We start from the raw sequence: 22,803 nt of genomic DNA on the forward strand, positions 1-22,803 counted from the left end.
CATCATTGCTCAGAATACACCTGGCATGGCTTTGATATCCAGGTGCTTATCTGGAATTGTCAGTTCCACAGAAATATACAGCATAATTTGAAACAAAGAGCATCTTACATGGCATTTGCTGATTTTAAGCGAACAGCTAAAAACAACAAACTCTGAACAAATGTATCACAAAATTATACAATGCATACAGTGTTAGACTTATAACATAGGAGTGCCACAATCCTATTCATGATTCCTCAGAATTAAGTCTGACTGAATGTAACTTATTCATTTAGTAACTGTAATGTAGCCCAAAGCACTTATTCTCCTGAAGCCTAACACAACAATTTACTCATACTTATTCAGAAGACTAGAATATTAATTGTGAACAAATACAAGAAAATTTTCAAACAGAGATTAGGATAGTGGAAATAAACATTTTCATTATACTGTAAGACTGCAGTTGCAGTAATTGTTGAACAATATTGCAAAAACCTTGTTTTCTTTTTAAAAAATCAAGAAAAATGTTCTAATGAACCTGTTGCTACTTTACATTGCACACACACACACACACACACACCGTTAAATGTGCAACACTTGACAAGGAAATCTGGGAAACTGCTACACACCTTCCAACTATGCTGAAAAAAATTATAAGTTGTGGCATGAGAGGCTGAGATGCACAGGGAATCTGCAAGGTCTCATTAAAAACTCTTCCACTTAGCCACCCACAGTATATCCCATTTATTATGGACCCTGTCCCCCTACCCTCCCAAGAGCATTTTTAAGAAGCTGAAAGGGCAGCAGCTTGGAAGAATGGGCTGGGAATCTACTTCCATATGCCAAGCGCACATCCCTAAAGCTGTAACCAACTCTCATCTTATTAAAAAAAGGAACATCGCATTTGTTTGTTTGTTTGTCACGTTTATATAGCTGCCCATCTCACACAAAGCAACTCTGGAAGGCGTACAAGAATTAAAATTAACCGCAGTTGTCTCACCTCATCTGCATTTCAACACTTAAGCTATGTAGAAAATGTCCTGCAAAGGCCAGGCAATCAACGGGTGTTAATGTTGCATAAATCCATCCTTTAAAAAAAATGGAAACATATAAGATTTTTGTTAAACATTTACTACAATCACCAATTTAACCACACTGTTCATCTTTTCAATTCACTGGGAACTCCTTTTGCCTAAGGGGGATTTTGGAAATTGGTATGTGCTTGCTATATGGGAAATACTTCTGCCTTTAGGACAGACAAAGCAGACTAAGTCCAAAGCTCTTGGCTAAGAAAGACAGTGGAACTTTGCTGGATGCAGGCCTCAGCCTCAAAGTTTCCATGTAATATGGAATTATTGCAGCAGAGAAGGTATGGGTGGGGGAAGGGTCAATTGGCATGACTGTGCCTTTAGATACTGGGAAAGAACCTTGAGAACACTGACTGAGCAGCCTGGGAACTGGCAGAGATGTACAACTGAGTATCAGCAGCATTCCGATGATACTTCACAGTGTGCCAACAGGTGACCTCACCCAGTAACTTCATGTTCTTGTTAAACAGAAGTGGGGAGAGAGTAGAGCATGAGGCACCCCACAGTGCAGGGATGTACAGATCGATTTCTCTCCTCCACTAACGCCAACTAGAACCAACCTCAAAGGAAGGAGGAGAACCGCCATAAAACTGTGTCCCACCCACACCCAACCCATAAGCTAATCTAGAAGGATATCATGATCCAGAAGGGCCAGGATGGATGCACCATCCCCATCCTTTCAAAGGTCATCAACAAGTGCAATTAATGCCATCTCAATACTATAACCCAGTCTAAAATCCTAAATGTCATGTGACATATCATCTCCTGGAGTTCCTCTAAAAACCAGGGAACCCTCCAGGATCTGCACACAGTCCATATAGGTGTAATCCGATCCAAAGCTGCCATCACCTTCTCATTCTAAGCAACAATCAGCCTTCATCAAATCTTGCAACAGGGCCCCCTTCTAAAACCCAATAAGGTCCATCAGGAGACTGGAGCAGACCAATCAAATAGGTCCTCCCTCCCTGTGGCAGGGAGCAGTTGCAGAGAAATCTAAGGGTATGGTCTGACCATAAGAAAGGACTGATCATATTGCACTGCCCTGAGACAAAAACCAGATCTAGCATATGACCCTCACTGAGTTGCGACCTCAATAACGTGGATCAAGTCCATGATTGCCAAGATAGCCATGAATTCCCAATCTGCTCCCAATTCCAGGCCCAAGAAACGCAAGCTGGTCCACTGCCAACCCAGCCATACATCAAGCAGCTCAAGAGGACGGATTGCAATGCAGTAGCTATCCCATCTGATCCTTAGTGCCTAATGTGACAAATAAGTTTTCAGATCTGGTTATCGGTGGGCAGCATCCCTAATAACTTAAAAGAAATGATGTATGATGAAAAACAGCCTTATTTGAGCATGTTAAAAGTGTATAGAGTCTAATAATAGGATCATAAATATGAGCTAAGTACACTTGCTCCACCTCTTCCCACCAACATTCTTTGTGCTGTGGAAACTGGACTGAGATGAGAGGAACTGACAAGAGAAAGCTGCTGGGAGAAAAGGAAAACCCCTCTATTCTCTCCTGTAGACATCCTTTGTTAGCTACCTTATCCTTTGCTAGACTTACCTCTGGCTTTCAACACCCAATTGAGGAGTTAATGATGAGAAATAGCCAGTGATGTATTTACAAGGTGACTCAGCAGGTGAGATAAGAGTTAAGTACTGAATTATCCATTCCACCCCCCATACATTATTGTTGTACACATGAAGATCTCTCCTTTTTAACATCTAGTCCAGGAATCTGCACCCCTCCCAGTGTTGCTGAACTAAAATTCTTAACAGCTGAGCAAATATGGCCAATTTGAAGGATTCTGGGAAATGTTGTTCAATAATGTCTAGAAGGCCAAAGGATGCCTATTCCTAATAGAGATCCACCCTCTGAAAAGTCCAAATCTGATTACTAAAAGCTAACATGGGGATGCTACTTATTTGTTACTTGGAATGCAGTCTCTCCTCAGATATATAAGCAGGTTTGGCATGCTGCAATGAAGGATTCACATTCTATAGAAATTAACTGTACATTTTATAACTTCATATTATCTCTCCTTTTCTATGACTTGCACTTCCAGAATTCAAACCAACAAACATGTTCAAAGCAAGCCTCTCATTTTTAATTGCAACTACTTCCTTACCTGATGGAATGAAGAGCGTTTGTCCTTGTTTAACTGTGCATTTGTAACATTTATCCACTTGATCAGCAAAAAACATCTCACTGTGATTTGCTGCTGACTGCCAACGCTCATAGAGGGAGATGTTTGCAGAGGTTGGTTTGATGAGATAAAATATTTTTTCTCCCTGAAACCAAAAAAAAAAAAAAAAAATTGTTTTAGGTCAATTCAGATTCAGTTTCTGTCCTGTCAGCATTTGAAGAATGGAATCATGGATGGTAGGCTTTTTGATCACTTGGACCCAAGCCCTAGAATTTTTTTCTCTTAAAAAATTCTGCTTTGGTCCACTGAACTCTGTTTGCGACTGATGAGATTTCATGGGTTTTTAAAATGCCTTTTAGTTTTGCTTTTTTTTTTTTTTGGTCAAGGATCACATTCCCTCAGGCGTAATCTGTTAGATTGCATACTGTAGTAGAGAACCAAGGATTGGAATGACCTGGAGCCCCAAAAGACTGATCTTTCTCCAATATTCCCTTTCCCTTTTGTTTCTGCAACAGATGGCAAGCAATAGAAAGCAAATTCTTATCAGTGGTTTTCCCTGATATATATCAGTTCTAGTTGTCTACTGATAAACAGTAGCTTAAGCTTCTTCTATGGTAATGGTTTTTACCCAGCAAAAAGCAGCTGGAAGATAAATTACAATATATCCAGAACAAAGCAACTAAGGGGTTGGAAGGAAAACGCTATGAGGAACAGCTGGGGTGTTGGCTATGAGTTTAGCTTGGAGAAATTAGGTTGTACAGAAACATGATAGCTGTCTTCAAGTACCTGAAGGGTCATTGTGTAGAAAACAGGACAGAATTTTCAGAGTTGTTCCAGAAAACAGACTAAGGAATAGAAAGTTTAAATCACAAGGAAATAGTTTCAGTTGGACATCAAAAAAAAATTCCTAATGGTAAGAGTGGTTCAGCAATGGAACTAACTGCTTCTGGAGGTGATCAGCCCTGCTGTGGTCGACGTGTTTAAACTGAAGTTGGGTGGCCATTTGTCAAGGATGCTGTAATGGTGAATTCCTGCACTGGATGTTGGGTTCAATAAGATAATATCCCATGTCCCTTCCAACACTTACATTTTATGATTCAATAGAAAAAATCATCAATATAACACAAAAAATACATTTATGAATTGGTGGAGATAATTTTATTAAAAATTGAATTATTAATTATCTTGTCCAAGCAAAATATAATGCTAAAATGAAATTATGATACAGGAAGGGAATAACATGTAACCATTTTATTTTATTATATTTGCACTGCTCTGCAATAGTTAGGTACAGTTCATGGTGAATCTATATGGCTTTGACTAATAAGTCTTATAATATATTTTTAAGATGACTGAGACCGAAAGGGAACTTTATTTCCCTTTTTATCATTTTGTTAGTTCTTTCTTTTCAGCCCCAATTGCAGTTTTTTGACCCATCACAAAACATGTATAACTGCACATTAGAATTAGCCATGCTTTAGATATTTAAACAATGTAAGTTATTTCTCCATGCTGCCCCCCTCCTTATATTGGGTAAATTTCTGGATGATCCTATCAACAAGAGCACTGCCAGCACTGCATGTCAACATCTGCTGATTCTCAAATTTCTGTTATTTCTACCATCAAAAATTGCAAACTCCAAAGTTTAATGTGAAATTGCTACACTTTGCAATGACTCATTATTAACAGGAATAAAGCATCTTACTTTTAAGATGTGATACCAGGCGGAGGCTCCACCAGAGTCAATATGGAAATCTGTGTAGCTGTCCTTCACACAAATCAGACAGTATTTGGTCACTTTTGGTTTTGCCAGCAAAGCATCATCAGGCCAATAGTTTTCCACCCAAGAGAGTTTTTTCACTATTTCAGGAGACTCTACAAAACTGGACATTCTGTTTAAAACATGAAAGAAAAATTAAAGCATCTGAACTCAATTAAAGGACATTGAGAGAGTTTGTCTTGATCAGACTCCTGTTTCTGAGAAAATGGCAAGATCAGGAAGAGGCCTCCCTGCCAGGAATGCATTCCCTCTGGAGCTGTATTTGGCCCCTTTCCCTCTGCTTATAGATGAGCTGTTAAGGCACATCTCTTCCACCAAGCGTTTAACGGTTTATTAATTTTAACATTAACATTAATATTTATTGATGGGTTTCAAAAACATTGTGCATTTTGCATCTGAATAACAACTAAGCACCTGCAGGAGAAAAGCAAGCAAGAAATCCACTGAGTTAAAATGGTGTACCAAAACTCTTGAGAGAGCTTATACTGGATCTTGTGGTTTACAACAGTCAATTGTAAATGCTGTTGCTTATGTAGCCGAAACAGTGCCACCCAAACCCAAACAGGGCTATTTGAGGAGGTAGAATGGGAAGGAGGGAGAGGGAAGACTTAGGGAGGACCCAGAAATGCATTCCAAGGAAGTCTGGTTTTCTGTTTTGTGGGATACAAAAGGGAAATTCAGGAGAGTAGGTCAAATACAATGGGGCAGCCAGAATCTTATTCATTTGTACATACCAACAGGAAACTACATTCTACGAGCATAGTACTCATGTAAACAAACTAATATTATCTATGCAGAAAAAGGAGCTAATCAGTGAGCTTGGGGAATCCACCAGGTTGTTGAAGGACAGTACTTATTTTTGTTTTTAGAAAAAATTTTTTAAGGGGGGCGGGAGTGAGTATGCACAGTTTCAGAGGCATGCTTATGAGCTATTCACTATTAGAAAAGTAAGGGTAGAAGGAAATGCAACAAACAGTCAAGCATCCTAAAGAAGAGCACTCTACAGTGAAAGTTTTCCTTGCAGGTCTCATTTTTATTCTACTTAAATTAAATATACAGTTTCATAGTCTTCTATGCTTTTAATTTGTTTGCATTTTGTATTTTAGTGTATTGTAAACCTCCTTGAAATGTACAATAATGGAAGGCAGTGCATGAATATATTAAGTATAAATAAATCTGACAGCCATCTTTTACTACAACAATCTTTTCTAAAGAAATCAGAAATTATATCCTAAATAAAAACTGTTTTATCAAAAGGTTTATTATCCAAAATGCAGAAATAATTGAAAGGGCAAACAAACACCACTTTCTGAATGCTTATTTATTCAAAGGCTAGAAAACAATTAAACGGAGGTAGAATTGTAATTTTACTTTTTAAATGTCTCTTTGTGTAAGATCTTAAGTATAAGATGCTCTCACTGTAAACCTATTTTTTATTTATCCTCCATGTCAAGATAGAGCTTGAGAGCTTTTTAAAATGTTGTACTTTTTGCTGAAAAAAATATTTGCTAACCAATTATTAAATTAGTAGTATATGAGGACACTGTAACATGAGCAATTCACAGCAATTATGCCTTCCCTTACAATTGTTTCTGAAGACTGAAAAAAATCTTTAAAGAACCTACTGAAAAATACCTATAATCATACTGCTTTGAAAAATTATTTTTGATTATTTGTGTGCAGGAAAGGGGGTTACATTATTAAAACAATAAATAATAGAGAGATATGGACACTGCAAAATAAATGATTTTGCAATCACCCTTCAGCCTTTCTGTAATCTGCATTAATTATCACTGCAGTCTCTTGTCTAAGAAAATGGAATTCTTTCTCCAGCAATCTTTTTTGTTTGTTTTTGACCAGCTCTTCATTTTCTGTTTATAAAACAGCATTCTCCAGCCCATAGATTACTCAGAATGCCTACCAAAAAAAAGTTAGATGATGTAGTTCAGCAATTCATCAATTTGCTATTTGCACATAAAACAAAACTTAAGTGGAAATGCAGATTTGAATAATTTGTCTGGAAACAGTATCTTAGTCTATAGAGTAAGGCCAAACTACTGATTCCATTATTCCACAGGATATAGATGTTATTACTCTCAAAAGTATTCTAAATATGATGGGAAAAAGAAGATCTTTAGAATCTGTGGCTTCATGTACTATCTCACCTTGTATCTGAAAACTCCAAGTTAGTTACATTGAGGACTCTTTTTCGATTTGTGCTATAATAGTAATCAACAAATTCTTTTAGCTTCATCTTGCAGTCCTTCTGTTTAGTGACATCTGTAACATCCACACTCCTTTCTGGTCCTAAAAAAAAAGTCATAAGAAAAAGGGAATGTAAACATGGATACAGTGCAAGTTGTAAGCCAAGGTATAATTCACAAAGGTTCATTTCATGTGACCATGAAAATGTACACATGCAAAGTTTGCTCTTCAGTACAAAAACAACTGGACATGCAAAAGGTGATTAAGAAATCGGACACCAGTTTCCTATTTTGAAAATTTAGAAGGTGAAATATCTTGCCTGGCACACCCAAGCTCATGGTTATGTCTATGGTTACTATGTCTGTCACTTTCAATTTGAAGACCCCCCCAAAAGTTTGAAATGGCTGGGAGCACAAACATCTACCTGTCCTTAAGTCAACTGTGTCTTTTCCCAGGATTGTGTGGGAGCTGCAAAGAGCAGCTGGGGGATCCTGGGAAAAGGAACAACTGTTTTAAGGTGCTATGTTCATGCCACCACAACCTGTTCTATTATGCTGGTTCAGAATATATTTTCCTGATTGATAATTATTTTCTAGAGAGTTTTTTTTTCTTCATTTTTCTAAGTTCAAGGCCCATATAAAAGTGAAATGCACGTGACTTCTACTTTTTAAGTAAAATATTTTGGAGTAGATTAGTGGCATTTGCGTCCCTCTCACCTTCCCAATTAATGTTGTAAAAACAAATACTGATTGTAAAATTCATTCGCCTGTGTATCTAAATCAGGGTTTTCCAAACTATAAGGTGGACCTCCCTTGGGGAGTTGCAGGCAGAGTCCAGGGGAGGTATGAAGAACTTTTTAGTTGTACATTGTTACGATAAATCCATCTTTCCCAAAGTTTCATTGTATGGTTTTCATTGTTCATTTGTGTTCATTTTAGTGTTTGGATTTTTACAGGAGGTGAGTGCATGAAGATTACACTAAAGGGACGTGTGATGGGAAAAAGTTTAGGAACCCCTAATCTAAATGTTTAATACATCCTCTGAATCCAAGGACAAAGGATCAAGATCATGGCTCTATTTTCAAAATAATCTAGGATAGAGATTTGTATTCTTAACACTTTTACTAATCTTTTCATTGTTAACGGGTTTTACCATCAATTTTATTATAAGTTTTTTTAGTTTTTATTATTATTATTTTTTTTGGATTTGACTTTTTAAAATTTTGTTTGCTGTCTTGAATACTTGCCAGAGTAGAACAGTGGAGTATAAAATATAAAATAAATAAATGCATGTTGTTGTTTAGTCATTAAGTCGTGTCCGACTCTTCGTGACCCCATGAACCATATTGCGCCAGGCCTTCCTGTCCTTCACTGCCTCCCTGAGTTTGCTCAGTTTCATGCTCATTGCTTCAGTGATGCTATCTAACCATCTCATCCTCTGCCGTCCTCTTCTCCTTTTGCCTTCAATCTTTCCCAGCATCAGGGTCTTCTCCAAAGAGATCTCTCTTCGCATTAGGTGACCAAAATATCTGAGCTTGAGCTTCATTATCGATCCTTCCAATGAGCAATCATGGTTGAAAAACCCCTTCATGGATCACTGCCTTGTCGTGGCGAAGGGGCTTGCGTAACTCAGTGAAGCCATGAGCTATACCGTGCAGGGTCACCCAAGACGGACAGGTCATGACAGAGAGTTCTGACAAAATGTGGTCCACTGGAGAAGGAAATGGCAACCCACTCCAGTATCCTTGCCAAGAAAACCCCATGGACAATGTTAAAAGGCTAAAAAATAAATGCATACATACATACATTAAATGGTATGTATATTTGAAACAATTGCTCAGTATCATAAGAATTATATAAATATACCACGATGGAGAGGTTACTGTTGCAAGGTGACTTGTTCAAGCAGTAGCTTTCTGTGCTGCTAGTTTTGCACAGTGAGGCAAACAAAAGGACACAGGTGAAGAGAACCCTAAAAAAGGCTATAAGCCACATATTTTAGAATGGCAGCTCATCGTCTTTTAGTAAGCAGTATACTAATTTACTGCACCAAATATCAAGGTTGGCTTTATGTTGGAAACATTTTTGTCCTTTGCTTTGCTAGTTTTCCTGTCAGCCCACCTCTTCTTTCCTTGTAAGGTCAAAGGAAGCAATGGAAGAAAATGGTCAAAATATATTCCACAGCCAAAACAGATTCCAAAGCTACATCCAATGATAAGAGGCGTCACACCACTAGGTGTAACACCAGTAGGTGATTGAAGTTTATATGCAGAACTTCATACTGCATATAAACTGCAATCGTGCATGCACAGAAATATAATTGGGGGAAAAAGCAGAATACTGAGGAAAAATAATGTCAGGAGAGAGTAATTGGGGAATTTATTATTTGCCATGTGAAAGCGACAGGCGTATTGGAATAAAATGATCTTACTGTAGAAACTGTGAAGTGGTATCACAGGTGTCCATAACCACCACTGGGGAAGGTATAGAAAGGATGACATGCACTTATATCCTCATTCCTGCTGTCCCTGCCCCATCCTCCCCTTGCAGACCCACACGAGTAGCCTTTGCAAAAGGAAAGCTGTTTAAACAAGCTCTGATTTTGCTCTTGAGGAAACCACAATAATTAAATGAGAAAGAGAGTTCATCTACAAACATGCAGTAAAAAAAGTATTATTTTCCCTCTTGTTTTCTCTATTTCTTACATTTACATTAATTCTACAACTAAATTTACAAATGATTTTCTTCCATTTTAAGAATCCTAGTTTTACACATTCTCAGCTTTCAAAGCACTTAAAACCATATATAAATAGGAGGAAAACACACATAAAATCCTAACACACCATTATCTAATATATTCTGCTATTGGCTTTCAAAAATAACTCTGCTCTAGATGTGGCCAAATAAAGCTCACTAGGGTTCAAAAAACAAATGTGTGGGGCAACTATGATGCAGAAAAGCAGAAATAGAATTAGTTAATTTTGAGATAGACCTTTGTGATAGTAAAATCCAAATTCCAATGATGAATGGCAAAGTGATCTTGTCTGTCATGTTTCTTCTTTCCAACCCAGTTGAATGTTGGGAATAAAATATTTAAAGGGAAAATATGTAAAGAGGTTTGGGGCTCTCTGTTTTCTATCTGCTTTTTCTGCAGGATAACGCTCTGAAAACAAAACATACCAGGACTAAATATCAAGTTCAAAACTCGGTTGGATTTGTCCAGGGGCTGCAGAGAAAAAATCCACCCCCCACCCCCCAATTCCTTAATTCATCCCTAGGGAAGAGGCAGTTTGGTAGGAGCTTTGAAAGTTGCTGCTCTGCATTCTAGGCACCCCTCGCTTTTCCTTCCCTTTAGGTCACATGGCCTAAAGCCGACCTATTTTGAAAAGGCTGGAAAAATTCCAGAAGCCATGATCTGGATGTTTTCTCCACCCTGTTATTTCACAAATCACCATTTATTGCTGCTCCCTGCAACAATGTCAGCTAGAATTTTCAGTATTAACACAATGAGCTATGTCCTAGAATGATGTAACCTCACTGCTAAGCATGTCTCCCAACTTCAGATGACCCCAAATTTATGATAATTCCAAACCTCTCCACATAAGGGTTGAACTGGGGAAAGTGGGAACCAGGAACTGCTCAGCTTCAAAGCTATCAAGTGCCAGGCCAAGTATGTATTAATGTGGGAGGAAGAAGTCTTGAATTTAAACCCAATACACGCACGCACACACACACACACACACACACACACCCATCCCTGACATTTTTGCATTGCAGTGGCCAATCAACTGTTGTGTGATATGTGGTTTCATTCTTGTCTGCAATAACAATACTAACCTACCCAGGTGAGTCATCTGCCTAGTTAAGGCTAGCTATGAAGTGTAAGGAGGGCTGTATTTTAGTAGGGGGTCCTGGTTAGGGGAACCTGACAATCAGGCCAATAGTAGATCCGTAGGCTAAACAGTTTGCTTTGTTCTTTTGCTTATGACTACAGCGCTTCTTGGCTAGCACAGGGTTACTTCAGCTGGTAGACAGAAAAGCAGACAACAGAGACTAAAAGCATCCAGATAATGCAGCAAAATCTGCTAAGGACAGGAGATGGATCAGCAAACATGATATTCCCACTAGGTACAAATTGGATGGGAACTGCTATAAAATTTTGGTTGCAATTTTTATGTGATACACCAGCATAATAATGTCACAAAGGAAAAATGCAAATATATTTGTCTTACATTATTGTATGTTCAGGAAGTACATGATCAGGGTTGTTAGTTTAAATGCCATATATACTATAACATGCTATAACATTACAATTTTTAAAAAAGAAGAATTAAACATTTTTTAAATGCCTGAAATTTGTGCCATAGGAAGAACACTCAAAGTATGATTAAGTTCCTTGTCATCAAACTAATTTTTGGTTGACCCTGGGAATCCTAAATAAAATAATGGGAAACAAGGGGTAGATAGGTATAGAAGATTACACAGATTATATGCAAACATAATTAAATATAAAGTGTTGATTAGTCCAGACTATACAATAGGATGAGGATGATTCTTTCAAGCTAGAGTACTGGATTAATATAGGAGAAATTATCATATTGTCAACAGTGGCAGTAGCCTTCTAATATACTAACAACTGCATCTCTAGAAATTGATTTGTAGCTTTGACTTCCCCAGTAGTGATATGGGCCTGGTACAAAGAATATCACCCTGATACAGCTTTTACAAGGCATATGAACTCCCTTTTGACCTTCAGGTGCACACAAAGCTTAGTGGTCAAATAAAAGCAAGACAAAAGGGGTAGGACATAAAAGAGATACTAAAAACTTCAGATTTGGTGATCTTACAGGACTCAATCCATTTTTAATGGTTTCATTATTTTATTTTAATTTAACTTAAGGGCTGTGGGCAACATACTCTATACTACAGGGAAGCTGTAAAACAAAATGACAATAATAGGACAGTAGCTATATATGTGGAATGACAAAGTATTCTGCATTTGTATACAGTAGTCCTCACTTGGGAACAGCAATTCTGTCGCTAAGCGAAGCAGTCATTAAGTGAAACATCATGTGAATGCCCTGCTTAGCAACAGCAGTTCCAGCAGTCCCGGTTGTGGTTGTTAAATGAATAACTCAGGTCATCAAGTGAAACACCATGTGACCATGACTTGTGACCTCTTGCTGGCTTCCCCATTGACTTTGTGTGTTGGAAGCTTACTGGGAAGGTCACAAATGGCAATCACATGACTGTGGGGATGCTGTGACAGTCATAAGTGTGAGGACCAGTTGTAAGTCACTTTTTCAGCACTGTCATAACTTCCAACAGTCACTAAATGAATGGTCGTTAAACAAGGACTACCTGTATCCCTTTCACCTAAAAGTCAGAAATATAATCTGTGTATTCCTCTTTATTTAAAGCTGTAGTTTCAGATACATTAAATCAGGACTGCCATTTTGAATTGTAAACTAAATCTGAAAGAAAAGACTGTGCAGGTAAAGAAGGAACCCAGGCTGCAAGGTACAATTCTTGTAGTATGGCCTGTGTGACCCTATGACTTGGAGAACGTGATGATATTTTTTTTAAATGAAAATGAGAAACAACATTAAAAGGTAAATAAGTCTCCCAATCAAATATCTTCCAGACTATAGCTGCCATTGTCCCTGAGCAGCACACTGGTACTAACCATTTGGTAGGAAATGACCCCAGAGATTATTCATATCTACTGTAAAACAACAACAACAACAATACATACCAACATAGTTTTCAACATCACTAACATAAAACGTTGGTGCAGGAACAGATAAGCCCAAGCCATCCTTCTTTGGAATGAGAATAGGCTCTGTGAATCCATTTTCTTCCAAGTATTCAATTGTTAGTTGGCTTCCAGTCACTTTTATTACCACATCTTCAGCACTAAAAATTCAAAACAAAATTTGCAGTCCAATTATACAATAAATTCACACCAAAGTCAGTATTTTCTTTTGCTTGGATATTGATGAGGAGGCATACAGATCAAAATCCTGCTCTTTGCATTGACCCCACTGGCTTTATTTAATCAGACAACTAGATGGTTTTGAAGAACCTCAAAATAATATACCTGGTTTCTGTTATATGCAAGCTAATCTCTGAGTTCATTGCCTCCTGGTTTGAAATGCAGGTTCTTCCAGCTCATAAAGTTTGACTGCATTTTGAATAATTCATCATTTTCTGACAGATTCTTTTCTGGTTCAGGATTGTTAATAGATCTTTTGAATAAGTGCAAATTAGCAGAGCTCTGGGACATGTAATTTTCCAATTGCCCTGGAAATCACATGTTCTAGGAATCTTTAAGCTCAGGATGTCCTCATGGGCAAATTCTGCAATATCCCAAACACAAGAGACGATAGGAAGTGTTGCTTGTAAGATTTACAAGGAGGCATTCAGGCCCCATTGTACTCTCAATGACTTATTTAAGAATGCAACAGACATTTTTCATCCAAAATATGGCCATAAAGACAAGGGAGGAGAGTGTTTTCACATTTTCATAGAAAAGTAGCTGTCTTAAAAACGGTACTGATCTACTGAAATCTTGTTTTAATTGTAAGGTCATGTAACACTCAATCTTGACTGATCTTGAAAAAGCTAAACAGACTACTTATTAGTGTAAACAAAGTTTAAAGAAGATAAAGCCTGGGAAAATATTAGTGGGCATATGTATGTCAGATGGTTTCTTCACATATAATTTGATCCTATATTCAGATCTAGAATTTACTGTTAGTCACACTTAAGAACTGTTGAACTAACTTAAGTCTGTTGATATCAATGGAACACAAACTTGCTTTCTCTAGATTAGAGCAAACAGTTTGGAAAATGAATTGTGCTACATACAGTGGAATACAGTGTTAAAATCCAGATAAGCTTATCAGTCCTACAATAATATATTCAAAATACAGTACAATAAATTCATCACTATATTCTATATTCATAATTTTCTTATGGCCAAAGTCCGTTAGACTTGTATCACTGCTCTAGGAAGACTAAGTATTACATAGGGTAGCCCTGTATCCACCCAACCCACTACATAGCAAAACCCTCTTTTTAGAAAACAGCCAGCCTACCTTGGTTGCACAAAGGGATAATTGTCCTGATTTACTCCTAGCTCTGGCCTATTATTTGAAGCCCTTTACCATTAATATTTGATTTTAAATCCCCCCATGTATGTATGTATTTTTTCTTTCTTTCCTATATTCTCTGACTGAGAAAATGTCTGGGGTGCCAAACATCACCTTCCTTTTTATTCCCCATGTCTTGGGCACCCATGGCAATCCTCAAGAATTTCTCTAGAGGAGTAGACTGAAGCAGATTCCACCATAAGACCACACAAACTTCAAGCAGCAAGTTGCTACGAACAGAAAGAACAGGCTGATCATTTGCCAAAGAAAGGAGGGATGGTAACGTGCGTCTCCCAAAGCCCAGTTTGGATAATTTCCTGGCTGCATCTCTAGACACACAACATTTTTCAAACTGGATCACAATTTTTACTCTGGATTCATAGACATCTTGTACATTTAGGGAAGCAATCTCTTGATCATAAAAACTACTTCCTTGGACCACTTCCAGAGCAGAGTTTGAATGAGACCCATCTCTTCACTGGTGATTCTTAATCTCTCCAGTCATTCTGCTGTTTGACATAATCATTGGCCAATCCAGAAGTCCTAGAGCAGAGGTTCCTAAACTTTTTGCCATCATATCTCCCTTTAGTGTAATCTTAATGTACACACCACCCTTAAAAATCCAAATACCAAATGAACACATATGAACAATGAAAACCATACAATGAAACTTTGGGAAAGGTGAATTTATTGTAGGAACTTACAACTAAAAATTTCTTCATACCTCTGGACTCTGACTGCACCTCTCCAAAGGAAATATACCTTACAGTTTGGGAAACCCTGCCCTAGAGTAATGATGGAGAGGCAGATTTTGAAGATTCATTAATCACAGGATTGCATCCTGCTGTGACTCTCAAGAATCTGTGTAATATTATTCTTTCAAGTACCTATATATCTTCCTCGAAGAGTTTTAGCCCATGTGCTATTGTTATTCTATTTCTGTAATTTTCTGCTTAACAATGAGGTGGTCACACATGCTGCTATTGAAAACCACCATCAGGTAGACTCATACTTGCCCCTGCTCATGTTATATATCACAATCTGCTGACTTAGCCTGATGGCACCTCTTCAGATAGAAAAGCAAACTGTAATACTCTAATGTTGTAACTACTTCCCCTGATTCATGTTTTTCTCCACTGCACAGAGATGGCATAGCTAAGATTTTCAAATGGTTCAAAATGGTCCTAAATTCTGCTTCAACCAGCTTCTTTGCAGGAACACTGTCTACTGCTGGAATCATGGAGCTTGACATTAAAGTTACAGTATCGGGAATTATGGCAGAGCACTGGGTCAAAAGTCACTCTGCTGCATCCTATTCTTCAGCAAAATATCACCACCATTTTCCTTAATCACCATCTCCTCTTCTAGTGCCATAGATAGAAGAACCAAGATATTTTCTTTATCTTCTTCTGGAACTATTCCTAGGTTAGCGGTGATGGCGATTCTATTGGTCCTGCTGTTACCAGTTCTTCTTTCTTCTCTGCATTCCCAGAATAGTAAAATCTTCTGTATTCAAAATGAATAATACCTGTGCCAAATGCTGGTCATTAAATTTTAGGGAGAGGGGACCATGACTCTTCCTCGTGAGAAAGTCAGACATCACTCTTCCTCCAAGTGCCTCTACCTCTGCCTAATCACCCCTTAAAGACCCACATGCCATGCATTGTGAGTAACAGATACAAGATGTAAGACAAATGAAGAGAGTCAAAAAGAGCACTAACTAATATACTAACACAAAAACATACACTTATCAATAGGATCATTGTGGAATATGGGAGATACTACTGACAAAGACAAAAGATGGAAAGAAGGCACACACATACATATTAATTCTACAATTATTGTTCATAGAATTGAAAAAAACCAGAAGTGAATATAATAATTTAATGCATGACCGAATGAGGAAGAAGCCTTAATTAAAGTAAAAATGAAAAATCAAATCATTTTACAAAATTTTGTCTTTACAAAAATCTTTTAAAATATCAAATTATTGTCTTTAAAAACTAAATGAAGATTATGGGAGGGAGAAAGTAAACTGATGGGAAGATAGTCAAGCTAACTAACTTATCCAAGATAAACTGAAGAAGAAACAAGGACAATGGGAATGAAAAGGTGGTTTGAAAAAATGAATGAGGTGATCCTTGGAAGAGAAAGAGTCATTACACAGTGTGAGTATGGCTACAGCAACAATTATATACTCATCTCTCTTCTTACCCTTTTTACTTCACATGAACTTGCAATCCATTCAAAAAAGAATGAGCAGACACAGCCTAGTGATCACTTTTATTTGTAAGTGGACCTATCAGTCTTTGAAGCTAATGCCCTCCTTTTCTCCTTTGCCTGATTAATGATAACTCAGAAAAACACACACACACACACGTATTATTCTTGTAGTCAAAGACCATATTTCTGGCAAATGACAACAATACCGTGCAACCTATGTGTTCGTGAAGAGAACATTTTGCCCTGGTTCCACTGTTAATAATTGATCCAAATCACAAAACACTGTAATTAAGTATTTTTGAAAATGTTCAGAATTCACATAATAGAAATATAAATTTTAAATAATGTTATGAAAATAATCATTTACAGCAGAACACCACACTTCATATAAAGATTTGGATAGATAAGCAAACATGATCAAGATGCATTACACTTTGGTGGCGGCTGCTAAATCCTTCAATGGAATACTGCACCCTATGATTGTTTATGTACTTTTGACAACCAACCTGTAACCAAACACAGACTACCATCATATCTTGACAAATGCTAACCTAAATCCTTTTTGGATGTTTAGGGAAAGGTTAGATGTAATATTCTGCTCAGCTACCAGTTTGTGAAATGATGCAAAAACAAGCTTAATAGTAATATAGTCCCAGAATGGCCAGTTTTGTCATCTCTGAGTGTCAATAGATACTCAGAAAAATAAATATCTGAATGTTTTGGTCAAAGCTTCTTCTAAGCAGACATGTTACTTTATACTTTAGCCTGAAGCACAGGATTTCATTGTGATGGTAGCAGTTTCCCATATGCGTGCATCCATAAAGCACCAAAATCTCTTTAGGGTAAGGCACGACTGCCCTCTTCTGTGCCTCTTTGAAACTACATCCCTTACTCTATGCACACAAATGGCTTTCAAGGGGGTAGCCAATGAAGGTATAAATTAAACTTTAAGAAAGGTGTGGACAGTCATCCATGCTCATCTATAACCGGGGGGGGGGGGGGTAAATTATTTAAAAACAAACTCTAGCTTTTTAATATCTCTTATTATTGATTCCATGATGACAGTGGGTTTGCTTTGAGCAATCCTGGCTTTTTTCCCACCAGATTGTCAACACCAGTTTTTTAAATTGAAAACAGGGGCCAGAAATTTCTTTAGTGCAATTCTTCTTAATTACCAAACAGTACCATTTAAATCAAGAGAACACAATATAGAAATGTTTCATTTTGTCTTCGTTTTGTAGCCACTTTTCTTCAGTGCCATATAGTTCAAAGATATGTTACTCAAGTGAAAGAGGTTCTAGTATTATTGTAAATGGTCCTGTCCCCAGCATAATATACAGAACACCCTGCCCTTGATGTTTACTCACTGTGGACATCCAGAATAAAGACACCTATATGAATGGAATTCTAAATCCATTGATTTTAGAATGTCCAACATGTGGGTGGGTGGATAAATAAATACTGTAGGTTAGTTAACCAAGGATCAGATGATGTAAGTTCCTATTAGATTGAGGAAAAAATACATGGGGAGGGGTTGTTCTCCCATCTCTCTTTTCCCCCATTCTCTGATAAAGGGATTATAAAGATACAATAGCTTATAGTTACTACAGCAACTTAATTTAAGAACAGAGAGGCAGGGAAGGGGACAGAAGGCTCTTCTGTAGTGTACTATGCAAGTGGCACCCAAGCCTATAAGGACAGATAACTCCTGACTGCTGTTGAAAAAAGGAGTTCTTTTTAGAAATGCTGAATGTTTTGTTATGCCTGCCAATGCACGCAAACTCCACAATTCAGCTTACAGAAATAGCATACTGTTATCCATACTTCTGGTTTTAGTTCCTGGTCAAAACTGTGAAAACAAAAAGAACAAAAGATTTATAGCCGGGTTGCCTCTATCAAACACAGCCTGGAATTGCCATCTTTCACACCATTGCTTTTGTATACTGATGCTTGCTGTACTCTTTCAGCATGGCCACTGCCCCTTTTTTAAAATCTAGCATGGGGCAATTCCCTTCAAATCCAGTCGGTCCAATGAAGACTTTGGCCTTTAATTGCTTCCTCTTCAGCTCAACTTAACATTTCTAATGAAGAACTTCATGAATACCCCTTAGTTCCTGTTCACTACATGGGGAGGGATTAATTACAGTTCCTTCTCCCCCCACCTTTTTTTTAATATTATGGAATTGAGCTATTTTGTTTACCATTAGTGTATACCATATGAATATAAGCCAGTTAGAGACTCAAAATAATCTAATTAAAGATGCAACAGATTTTACTGAACAGTATTTTTGTAAGTAAATGTTATAGAAGGATCTTGGCCATGGATATTTAATATTGCAAGATAATTATATTTTGTTAATCACAGAAGAAATTTGGCAATTGGCAGGACATTGTCATATAATTGAATGAAGTGAAATCTTTTTGAGGAACATACGAATGGTAGAGTAAATATCTTAAGTGAAATAACCGCCATGTTAATTTTGTTTCCAACTGTGGAGAAGCAGTGCCTCAGCAGTGTTAAATGTCCCAAACGTGAAAGCAATTTACGTTACGTATTTCTTTTAGCTGTACTGTATATCATATGCTGTTTCCACCCACCATTGTGGAACTGTTCCAGGCTTTGTAAGGATCAAATATGGCCCAATATTTATCAATAAGCAGAGTGGAGGATTTGTTTGCATTAGGAAATTATGGAGAAAGCTATGAGACCAAGATCTGTAGGTTTACTGGCTATATAGATTTACAAAGGACAACCCATCTGTACCCAAACCTTTCTTTTAACATTAATGACACAAGAATAATCTTAGCAACTTACCTGGGGAATGTACGACTTCGAAGTTCTTTGATAAACACCTGACTACCATTCTGGACAGGCTTTACTTCTGTTGTTTGACCAGTGTCATGTTTGTGCCAATTTCTTTTCTTTTTCACTGAAAGAGAAAGAATTAAATGAGATTATATATAATGGGTGTGGGAGGATGACAATGGAGAAAATTGCCATTTTGGCTTGACTATAAGCCTGACAGGACCTCTTAGGAGATGTAATAATAATAATGCTAATTCTAACAAAGGAGGATAAAGTAAATTTTTGTTCCAATGAGACATTTGACAATTGTTTTTTCATCTGTTTATAAACGTTAACATTGTGGCCTATATGAAGTGTGCTGAACTGTGATCATTTGGTAGCACTGAGAGCAGCCAGCCATATAATTAACTACTGAGCTATACAGCTTTTATAAAGCAAAATGTAAATCCTGGACAGAGTTCAGGTTTACTAAACTACACACTTAATCTCCACTGTTAAGGGCAACACTTCAAATTGCAATGTAGAACATATGATACATGTCAAAGACTGATACAAGATAAAATTAAATCACAGTGCAATTTATTATTTACCTGGGCTTTGAATCATGTACGAAGGAAGAAAGTCAGCCCAGGCAGATAACAAAGGCATAGTCTTTCTCTTTTCATAATGTTTATTTTATTGATTAAAATGTGCAATTGATAAATTGATGAATTAAACAATAATGTCACAGTGAAGGCTCACTGTTCAGTTGTTATTCAATAAGAAACAAAGGATGTGTCAGATCAGATTAAGTAAAGACATGAAGACTGAACTCTATGTTTACAAGTCCTCATGATACAATCCTTTCAGTCATTTATCATTCAGGATTATGGTGCTTAGGTTGTATTGCAAGTTTAATTATATCAAAATTTGTGGCCAATGAAAAGTTACAATTTAGATATATCAGTTCTAGTGTGCGAACTGGACAGGGGCTTATATCCTTATCTGAAAAGGGTTCTCCGTATATAATTGCTGCTAAGGTATCTTCTCTTCTTTAATGGATTCTCATTCTCATCTTGTCTAACTTTCCCAAAGTAGGTCTCAAACTTCTTTGCTTGAGGTCAGGAAAAAATGAGTTGTCTAATGGAACATACAGAAGTTTCAAAGCAAGAGGAAGGCATCCTTAATTTTCTATACAGAGAATATTTAAGAGATTCCTTTAGTAGTCCAGTTCCTAAAGGCCAGTATCTTATCAACTCACTAAATGTATATATTTCCTTCAAGATAAATTGTGATGCAATGGCTCATGTATTCCAGTTTAACTATAGCTAAAATGGGGACTAATTGTAAGATGTCTTATCTTTACAAAAATTGGGAGGAAAGTTACACTGAGAGGCAATGACTGGGAGTTAAGCCCAGAGCATGTATATTTGGGATAAGAATGTTATGATGTCTTGGTTGTGTAAAATGGTTTTATTTTTTTGTGCGTTTTGGGGTTTGTTTTGTTTTTATTTTATTGTTATGTTGTTGAGAGCCACCCTGGGTTATGTTGTATAAGATGAGTAGCCATATACATCTTTAAAATAAATAAATAAATTTTCATACTCAACTTTTGTGAAGAAATTTTACTGAAATCAACCCTTGAAATAATAATTTGCTAAAAGATCTTGACAAATAATTTACTGTATAGAAAATATCTCTTGCATATTTACTAAATCCAATTTTCATTTCTTCATACAGTAATTGTTCTGCATAGAAAACATACAGAATCATGAAAGAGCCAAGCGGGATACAGTGTTGTTCCTCATTTACTAGCCCATGTAGGGATATTAAAATAGCTGAAAAATTGTGGCTTGCTTAAGTAAAATAGAACACATTTTTAGCACCCTCTCTAGGAAATACCTTAGCTAGCAAAACATGAAATTTTACATGTTCATATTTGTTAACCATGGTAATTATCTGTCAGACTGTTTGTTAAATTTTAATCCCACCTTTTCTTCCAGAACTCAAGGCAGAGCTTCATACTCCCAACTCTGGGAGGTAGATGGGCTGAGAGGGAGGGACTGGCCCAAAGTCACCCCATGAGCTTCCACGGCTGAGAGTGGACTAGAACCTGGATCTCCCCAATGACAACGATGACTTTAACTATTACTGTCCTCACTAAAAAAAATGTGGGGACTCATGATAACCATCTGGCTATAACTACTAATAATGGGTTGTTAACATGTACAGCATTATCCCAACATGCTTGTCCTGTAGCTGTAGTCCCTCTGCTCATGTGTAAACAGTCTCATAATTCATTTCATACTGATATATATATATAAACCTATTGCAACTCATTCCTTCTTCATTTGGTTCAGGAGTTAACCATTAACATTCCAGCTCTCAAAATGTTTGCCAGAGGTCTCACGAATGAAGTCCTGTTTCAGGAGAAAACTTAGAACATGTTTTCTACCACAATATAATTCAGATGCAATTCTGGTTTCCTTGAGGCATTTTGCCTTCTCCAAATTATTCAAGAACTACATTTTTAACAAATGCATATTTCTTCTACATAGTAGCCTTCCAAAATACCATTAAATCAAAATTATTGTTAATGTTGTATAAGGAAAGCAATTTTCTAAAATAGTAAGCTAGCAGGCTACAGGGGCAAAGTAGAAAGCACAAGAAATTATTTTTATATTGACATCTGGAAGGCATCCATCACTGAAAGTGTATGCCAGACATTCTTTCGTTTTTTTAAAAAAAATCCTATAAGTTGCATAATAAGAACTTATCTTTTGTACCTAAAATTCTGCAATAAATAAGTAACAGTGAGCTGACAGATGAGAAGACAGAACATTTTTCGGACTTGCACAAAAAAAAAATTAATTTCCTAATTAATTTACTTCTACATTCTGATGTTGAGCAAATCCTTTTATTTACCCCATCAAAATGTCACAAAAGAGGGAGCACAGTTTGAAGTTCTTCACAACCTTCTTCAAGCCGATTAAGTACAAAACATAGAAGTGTATTAGGACAACCAATTTAATGTGCTTTCCTCCAGTCTGGGAGGTAGCACAAAAGTAATCTGGCATAATATGTTCTGTCTAAGTAGCTGATCTCTACTTTGTCTAGAATGAGGCTGGAGAGTAGTGCTGTTCTAACAATTTACTGTGGGCAATTAACGCATAGCAAGGGGTCACCAGCTGTGGGGAAAAACATCCACCAATTGTTCCCCCTCACATGGGCTGGGGAGGACGAAGGTTCTGCCAGATGGCTTGACTGCTGAGGTCAACTTCTTGGCTGTCCACCTCCACAAAAGGTCAGATTCTTCAGAGTTTCTTTATCAAGATTTAGTGAAAGAGGATAGGGTAGGATTGGATTGGATTGGATTGGATTGGATTGGATTGGATAGGATAGGATAGGATAGGATAGGATAGGATAGGATAGGATAG

General features: G+C 37.2%; 1 protein-coding gene and 1 long non-coding RNA gene across 3 annotated transcripts in view; one reads left to right on the forward strand and one right to left on the reverse strand.

Annotated features, from left to right (window-relative positions):
* LOC148216715 (uncharacterized) overlaps positions 1–22,803 on the forward strand; it is a 78,478-nt gene that overhangs the window by 51,255 nt on the left and 4,420 nt on the right. The gene's annotated exons all lie outside the window — the stretch shown is intronic.
* The window catches only part of PHF2 (PHD finger protein 2), a 132,391-nt gene that overhangs the window by 33,597 nt on the left and 75,991 nt on the right, over positions 1–22,803 (reverse strand). The window contains exons 3-8 of the mRNA XM_088134165.1: positions 19,397–19,511; positions 12,960–13,120; positions 7,166–7,307; positions 4,926–5,112; positions 3,203–3,365; positions 980–1,067 (exon numbers count right to left, since the gene is read on the reverse strand). Coding sequence (XP_087990291.1) covers positions 980–1,067; positions 3,203–3,365; positions 4,926–5,112; positions 7,166–7,307; positions 12,960–13,120; positions 19,397–19,511 — 856 coding nt within the window. The remainder of the gene's footprint in view (positions 1–979; positions 1,068–3,202; positions 3,366–4,925; positions 5,113–7,165; positions 7,308–12,959; positions 13,121–19,396; positions 19,512–22,803) is intronic.

This window comes from Python bivittatus, unplaced genomic scaffold (genome assembly GCF_059951505.1).
Source record: "Python bivittatus isolate LINGU-HERP-01145 unplaced genomic scaffold, Pbiv_v1 ctg000080_np1212, whole genome shotgun sequence".
Lineage (NCBI taxonomy): Eukaryota > Metazoa > Chordata > Lepidosauria > Squamata > Pythonidae > Python > Python bivittatus.